Source organism: Manihot esculenta, chromosome 6 (genome assembly GCF_001659605.2).
Source record: "Manihot esculenta cultivar AM560-2 chromosome 6, M.esculenta_v8, whole genome shotgun sequence".
NCBI lineage: Eukaryota > Viridiplantae > Streptophyta > Magnoliopsida > Malpighiales > Euphorbiaceae > Manihot > Manihot esculenta.
In genome coordinates this window covers 14537380-14545465 of record NC_035166.2, presented here as the reverse complement: position 1 = coordinate 14545465, position 8086 = coordinate 14537380, and the positions used below count along the sequence as shown (strand labels likewise).

The following is an 8086-nucleotide window of genomic DNA, read 5'->3' as shown; positions in this document are numbered from 1 at the left end:
AACTCCCGGGAAAATAAAACAAAAAACGGCCAGTGAGGATCTTAAAGACCTCCCGGAGCATGAAGACCGGGATCCCCTAAGAACTCCCGGGAAAACAAAGAAGACCGGGATCCCCTAAGAACTCCCGGGAAAACAAAGAAGATCGGGATCCCCTAAGAACTCCCAGGAAAACAAAGAAGACCGAGATCCCCTAAGAACTCCAGGGAAAACACAAAACGATCGAAAAATGCCTTAAGAGTCTCCCAGAGCAGAGATTCCCAATATCATATGCAAGGAAAACTCCTAAAATATAGTTCCGACCTCACACGAAAGACGAGTCCTAAGCTACCGATGAAAAACAAGATTTCGACCTCTCAAAGGAGCACGGGGCACAATAGCCAAAAGCGCCACAGCCCCAAACCGACCTTAAAAAATGAGCTCGGTACGACACCAACCTCGCGAATTGACCGCTGGCGCCGGACTAGCTAACCTAGAGAAAGATCTAAACAGCAAAGAGTTCGGAAAATACTCAGGGGTATAAGAAGCATCACGGGCTGACGGCAGAGAAGCCTAGGCAAAGAGCGAAGGGCCGAGCTTCCAGCTCGGATAGACTCGCAACATAAAACACTCAGGTAAAATGAAGCTAAGTACAGAGGAAATAATAGAGAACCGAGCTCCCTCCGCGAAAAGGCCCATAAATGTAGGGGCGCATAAGAAGATAAACGAAGGCAAAGGGCTATGGTCACAACCCGAGTCAGTGTACCATGAGCAGACATCCGAGCTCATAACCAAGAAGAAAGGTAGAAGACAACCCAAGTTTAGGGATTTACCCCCTCACCACTCATGTAATGATGTGTTGAGGAGGTAAAGGGGCAACTCGGGGAGAAACCCAATGGTATAAATAGAAGAAACAGAAGAAACCTCAACTTCATTCCCAGACAAGACAGAACTAAAAGCAAAAAGTCAGCCCTGTTATTCACCATTAAAAGGTAAGTGATCCAACTTCCCATAAGCTTGGACAACTAGCTAAAAAACTGAGCTCATGGCTAAAAACTAGTTCAGCTCGACTAGTTCAGATCGGAAAAAGCTCATGAATAAAAATTTCTTAGTGAAATATCTTAGTAAAATAGATAAATCTGCAAGCCAGAATTTCAGTGCCGATCCAGAACTCCAGTTCTGATGGACGTAAAGGCGAAAAGAAGAAGATATCACAGAGGACCTTTCAAAAAAAAATTCACGAGATATGAAGATTAAGTGCTCCAGTTACGATAAGAAGAGGTAAGCTCAAGAACGAAATAAAAGCAAAAATATTCCAAGTAAAAGAAATTAAGATTTCATTAGAAGAAGAAGATAGTACAACTTATTTATCTGATGAGTTTGAAGGAAAAACAGTCCTTAAGGGACTTACATCTCTAAGAATGTCATCACCTATAGTATCTTTATTTACATTTACATCCGGAGGAGATCTGGCACCCTCCAACCCTGGGCCAGGGTCTCCCTCTTCAGGCTTGGGGTCATCGCTTTCAGTCCCGAAGTCCTCCATATTGTCCCCCTGTTGCTCGGACTCTTCCCCAGAAGACCCAGCTGCAGTGCGAGAGGTTCCTCTAGGCAAAGGGAAATCATCTTCCCCATAAAGAACATCCTCGCCATCAGAATCCACTTCTCTAGCTCGAAGTTTTGCCAGAGGAGTATCAGGAGCATGTCTGGCTTCTCTTAAACCCCTATTGTAGCCAGTCCTGAACATGCGGAAGGCTTTCTGCCAAATAGCAGTCTTCATCCCCCCAGAGGCTTTATACTCGTCCAGATGCAACTCATAGGCCTCAACTATAACCGCCTTCAATTCAGAGGAATCCTTATAGTCTTGGAGGTGAGCTTCACAGGCCCGCTCAATCTTTCCTTTCAGCTCATCCGACTCCTGATACTCCTCCAGACGCTTCTCGCACTCCAGCTGGATCTTATCCTCAGCATGTCTAACCACCTCGAGCAGGGCCGAACATTTACGTTCTAAAGCCCTGACTTCATGGCTAAGCTGTTGATTACGAAGCGTAGACTCTTCGACCGATGATGTAATACCCGGTTCGAGTCCGGCATCGGAATTCCTGTAGTCCGGTGGAATCTCGGGTGTCGAAACCCGCGAGAAGGGTACTACATATGTTTTCTAATGTATTTTAACTTTTTTTAAGGTTTTAAGTATAAAGGAAAATGAGTTTGTGAAAGAAAAGAGTTAAGGGAGAAACTGGCAAGTTCGGCCGCCGAAGGTGACTTTCGACCGCCAAACCTTGCATTGTTTCGGATTCACGTTTGGCCGCCAAAGGTGGTCTGGCCAGCCACCTATAAAAGGGCGCCAAGTCGGTGGAAGGATGTATTTTGCTTCCATCTTCAGCCAGAGGTGAGTCCAACACCCTCTCTAGTTGACTTTCATGTTTTTGCTCAAATCTTTGAAGGTGTTGAAGAGTTTTGATGTTTTTTGAAGGTTTTGAGAGTTTTGAGCAAAAGAACAAAGTTTTGAAGTTTGGAGAGTTGTGAGGAGATTTCTCCATATCTCCACGTTAAACTCACTTATCTTTGAGATCTTCAAGAGGTGAGTGATGATCTTCCGTTTCTTTAATGATTTTTGAAGGTTTTATGGGAGTTGTATGGTTAGAATGCATGAATAGGGTTTGGTTGAGGTTTTCATGATTTTGTGTTCAAGCATGTATAAGTGTTGTTTGATCTGTTTCTTGGGGTTATAAGTTAGTTTTAGGCCCTTTTATGCATGTTTTATGGTATGTGCTAGTTGGGAGTAGTTGATATGCATGTTGGGTAAGTTTGGGGGAAAGTTTGCATGAAACAGAGCAGGTTTCTGCCCGTTGGGCAAAGTCAGGTTCGGCCGCCGAACCCCTTATGGAGGCAGTTTCGGCTGCCAAAGCTTGCCCCCGAACATTTGGACTTTCATCTCTGGAGGCAAGGTTCGGCCGCTGAAAGTGCCGCCGAAGGTTGAGTTTCGTCTCTGGACGAGACTTTCGGCTGCCGAAGGTGCGGCCGAACATGCATGAGTTTCGTCTCTGGAGGGGAGTTTCGGCCGCCGAACCTGCCGCCGAAAGTGCCCTGTCCAGCCTTCTTTTGCATGTTTTATGTGATTGTTTTAGGATCGTTTAGAGGGCTTTTGGGGAGTTTCTTAGAGCTGTTCTTGAGTTAGTTTGGTCCCTCATTTGAGTCCACCTGTGTAGGAACGGACCAGAGGAACCCCAGAGAGCAGTAGTGAGCACAGGTTCAGAACCTGCAGAGTTAGTACAGAGTCAGCCAGAGGTGAGTGGAACTTCTCTTTTCAGAACTAAACTGCTTTGAGCATGTTTCATGCATCATAATGAGTATAGTAGGATGATTGCATTAGTTTCACGAATATGGCGCATTGCATAATACGATGAATATGAGGAGGTGGATAGACCAAGGCGACTCCAATAGCCCAAGCTCTGTTATAAGACCTGGCCGGGCCAGGCAGCCATCTGTAGGTAAGACCTGACTAGATCAGGCAGCAGAGATAGTAAGACCTGGCTGGGCCAGGCAGGCAGAGTTTATAAGACCTGGCCGGGCCAGGCATCCTGAGGTTGTAAGACCTGGCTAGGCCAGGCATCCTTACATTGGGATTTTTGGTGGTCATGTCTATCCCTGAGATGAAATGTCTGTGATGTGATGCATTCCATGAGATCATGTTTTTTAAATCATGTTTTATAGTTCTGCTCATTGGGCTTGTATAGCTCATCCCTTTCCCCTACCCCCAGTCTTGCAGGTTCAGAGTTCAGAGTCCAGAGGGAGTCCAGCAGGGTATGGAAGAAGAAGAGTTATGTATAGCTATAGCTAGTGTGGACATGTAATTGTAAAGAGAGAGTGTATAGTGTATAGACTTGTGCTTGACTTATAAGAGTTGTAATCCCTTTTGTATACACATGATCAGTTTATGTATGGTTTCTTTTATTATTATGTATATGAGAAAACCAGGCTTAACATTATGAGTTATAGCTATGACCCGCCTAGAGCAAAGATGAGAACTCTAGTAGGGGTTTTTCCGTACAGAGATAGAGTATGCACATGTTAAGCCTTGAAGGAAAGAAAAGTTTTAATGGGATTGATAGAAAATGTATGATCATGTATGGGATTTCACAGGTACACAGACAGTATAGCAGGCTTACTACGGGTCCCGGCGACCTTAAGTCGATCTGGATCCTAGTGCCGGTAGCGGTTCAGTTTCTGGGCTGTTACAGATGAAGCCAGGTCTCTGATACGCTCAGAACTCGTGCTCAGCTCCTGCTCAAGGACATCCACCCGGGCCAAGGCCCTCTCCTTTTGAATATTCACCTTATTCAGGTGAACTTGAAGCCCCTCAAAATCAGCTTTCAGGGCCTTATACTGGCGTTGGACCTCATCCTTCTGGCTTATAGCCTCATCCCTTTCACGAAGGGTCTCCACCAGGGAGGACAACTGCTTCAAAACTTCTTCACTTCGAATCTCTGCTGCAGCTGCCCTCTCATCAGACTCCTTGAGAACCCTGCGAGTATGAGACAACTCTGCCTCCAGGGACTTGGTATGCTCTTGCGCCTCAGTCGTTCTCTCGTCAGCTCTTTTGAGGGCCTCCAAGGCAGAATGCAGCTCCGCCTGGAGGGACTGGGTATGAGCTCGAGCTGCTGTAAGGTTGCCCCTAGCATCACTAGTTGCAGACAAATTCTCCTCCAGACGCGCCTCCTCTATCCGACGGTCCATAGATTCTCGGAGAGAGTGATCGCGGGCATCCACCTCCATGAAGAGGCCCATCACCTAAAACAAAGGAAAAAACTGTTAAAACAAAGAAAACCAGAATGAAAACAAAGGAGGTAGCTTAGTTTACCATTAGGAGCATCTCCCTAATCGTATCTACGAGCTCCCCTCGAGGTCGGGAACGGAACGCTGCTTGCTCCCTAGTAGAGCTGGCTAAGAGACCAGTGAGAGCAAGCAAGCGCAGATCCGAAGCCTCCAAGACGCCACCGAACATCCGTTCCTTGACAATCTCAGCAACCACGCTTGCTGGGGATTGATGAGTGATATCCTCTACGTTCAGAATGTCGTTATCAGGAGCAGACAGTAGTGGTATCACAGGGACTTCTTTCTCTTTTCCCATAGGAGGGAGAGCTGGAGCTGATCCCTTAGAAGCTTTGGATCTCTTCTGGGCTGGAGCTGGGGATGGCACTTCGAGGGAGGCAGGACGTTTGTCCCCTACCTTCTCTATGACATCCTCGTCCTTGGTAAGATCGGACCCCACCTCTTCAGGGGCATCTCTGGTAGGAACCCTCGGGACACTATCCTCAACAAGAATGATCTCCAGTCCTGTCCCAGGAGCCTCCTCTTCAATAATAGGGGATTCAAACCTCCTCCCTGGTGCCTCCTCAACAGGAAGAGCAAGATCCGTCCTCGTCTGTCCAATATCCCCTGCCTGCTTCACAACAGCTAGGGGAGCTCCCTCCACATCCTCCGTAGAACCCTGACCAGATTTAGCCTCCTGAACATGTTTCAAGGCAGGGGCCGACCTGCCATGACCAGATGGCCGAGAGGGTCTGGCACTATGGGAGCTCGACTTTGGAGCCCGAGAAGAAGCTCTAGCAAGAGGCCGGCTAACCTTCTTGGCAGAAACAACTTGAGCCACCTCTGCAGCGACCTCAGACACGTGGCGCCCAGCCAGAAGGGCATCTAAGGCGGCGTGCATACTCTCCCGGGACAGAACTAAGTTCTTCGGGGGCTTGATCTCATCCATTTTAATGTTAGAAGCTGCCAAAAAACACAAAATCAGAAAGAGTTAGCGTACTTTCTAATGTCACTTACGAGGAAAAGCGGAGTTGCTAAACAAGGCATTATACCCGTGTCCCGGATATCCCTAAGATTAGACACGAACATACACCTCTCGACGTCATACTTCTTGTCAACAGAAGTCAGTCGAAGATACCCCACCTGCTCGGTGAGGCTTAGTTGGGGCAGGTCGTTGATGCTCGGGGGGACATCCTCCTAGTCTAGCCCCACTCCCCACGATACGTTGGTATTTTTTCTCAGCTCCGCCACAAGGAAATTCTCTACCCATCTCTTTATTGAATTCTTGTAGCCCGTGAAAAGAGACAATCCACCACGGGGGAAAAAATAGTAAAATTTCTGAGTCGCCCTAACAAGGCGGAAGAAAGTGACAAATAGACACGCTGTGGGTGTAAAACCCCAACTTAAGCAAATGGATTCAAAACAAGCCATGAACAAAATGGAGTTCGGGGACAACATCCGGGGGGTTATCCCAAAGTATCGAAAAACCTCGATGAAGAAAGGGGTAAAAGGGAAGGTCAGACCGAAATCCCTCTGTTTAAGAAAGAAGACTATGCAAAGACCCCTTTGGGGATCTATCAAACCAGGAGGGGAAGGTTTTGGAAGAACTATCCTTTCATTCCGGAGAGGAGCTCAAATAAGGTAAAGTGGAGTGTCTAAATAACTCCGAGAAATATACTTGGTTATGGAAGGAGTAATGTGGGACTCGAGATTGGCAACATCGGGAAGCTTAGAATCCTCCATGGAAGAGTAAGAGAGCGTACCTGAAATGCAATAAGGTCGAGAAGGTAGAAGAAGTCGAGGGAAAATAGAGAGCATACGAGAACAAGTTTCTTTAGGAGACAGAGAGAATTCGAAAGGAAAGGCAATAATGAGACGAAGTGTCACTCTGAACAATTTTGTCTTGGAGCGGCGCGGTCATTAATTACTCTCGAAGTTTACCCCCTCATCAGTTGGACAATAACTGATGAGAAGGTAAAGGGGCAATAATCGACGGCCGCTGGACTTCGCCACCCCTGTCAAGGGTTGGGCCCACGGCAATAGCCCATCACCCGAAAGCAATTGACGGCCGCTGGATTCTTCTCACCCGGTCTAGGGCCAAGCCCATGGCAATAGCCTGTCACCCAAAGGCCCACATGCTATCTGCTTAAAACAAACCCAACTCGTCCAAACCTTAAAACCGGGCCCCACTTGGACCTCTCACCCAGTGATAAAGACCAGACCTGCTCATCATCTAAAAAGGTCAAGAGCTCAGCTTGCTGGTTAAAAATAGAGCTCGCGAGTATGGCTAGTCCAACTCGGAGAGAGTAAACCAAAAGCGGCTAGTCCAGCTCGGAGAGAGTAAACCAAAAGCGGCCAGTCCAGCTCGGAAGGAGTAAACCAAAAGCTCAGTTGGCTAAGCCAACTCTAGTTCTGATTGGCTAGAAGGCGAGAAAGAAAAAATGATACAGCAAATTCCCTAGGAAAAATTACGAAGCGCGCAGTCTAAATACTTCACTCATGATAAAGAAAGAACAGCTTGAGTATGAACGAAAAGTAAAAATTTCATTAAAAGAAAAATACATTACAGCATTACAGGATAAAAAGCTATCCCTACAGGATTTACATGCCCGGATACATCATCATCTACGTTTACATCATTATCACCTACACCACTACCTTAGCTTTCGACTTTAGAAGAATTCTCGTAGTTCGGAAGATGAGCTTCGCAGGTCGGCCGAGCTCTGTCTCGTTATTATAGGGGAACTGAACAAGCCAATCCCCATAAGCATCACTCATTGTTTCGTCATAGGTAGGCATTCTGAAGAGCAATGGAACAAGTGAATGTTGCAAACCTACGCCCAAGTGTGATGCACGATACACTCGTGCACACCCAGGAAAACCAGCGAGGCATTCTGAAGAGCAATGGAACAAGTGAAAGTTAAACTTTCAATATCCTGAAACATATGTGGAAAGACATCATCAGGAGGTGGGGCAGGCTCTGTTCCTGTCGACATAAAGTCCTCGATTGATCTCAAAGTCCGAGAGAACCCGAGAGCTCGAACAATTAGAGCAACTGAGACTGACTTAACTCTGATGTACAGCCTTGAAGATTCGGAACCTCGAAAGCTCGGTATGGAAGCCCGAGCTGGAGCAAGGAAAGGGCAAACCATACCCCTTCCACACAACAAAGAAAACTAAACCTGCATCTTCTGGGAAATCGGTTGAACAAGAGAAAAGAAGATCGAAAAGAGAGATCTCGCTGTTCCGTTAAGGATCCTAAGGATGAGAAGGAAATGTTAGTAATATATAGCCA

The 8086-nt window shown here is 46.7% G+C and overlaps 1 protein-coding gene across 1 annotated transcript; it reads right to left on the bottom strand.

The window, feature by feature from the left end:
• Positions 1 to 1339: 1339 nt before the first annotated feature.
• Positions 1340 to 7943, bottom strand: LOC110617856. The gene is made up of 4 exons (XM_021760861.2): positions 7664 to 7943; positions 4841 to 5754; positions 4315 to 4749; positions 1340 to 2008 (listed from the first exon to the last, which is right to left on the bottom strand). The coding sequence occupies exons 1-4, from the start codon at positions 7941 to 7943 to the stop codon at positions 1340 to 1342; spliced, it is 2298 nt and encodes a 765-aa protein (XP_021616553.2).
• Between the last annotated feature and the right edge of the window lie 143 nt (positions 7944 to 8086).

Excerpts from the sequence above, each read along its gene's own strand:
- LOC110617856 (XM_021760861.2), bottom strand. The coding sequence starts at position 7,943 with ATGGTTTGCCCTTTCCTTGCTCCAGCTCGGGCTTCCATACCGAGCTTT. Across the intron at positions 5,755-7,663 it reads TGCCTCGCTGGTTTTCCTGG|CTTCTAACATTAAAATGGAT; the intron begins GTGTGCACGAGT and ends GTTTTTTGGCAG. Across the intron at positions 4,750-4,840 it reads TTAGGGAGATGCTCCTAATG|GTGGATGCCCGCGATCACTC; the intron begins GTAAACTAAGCT and ends CTCTTCATGGAG.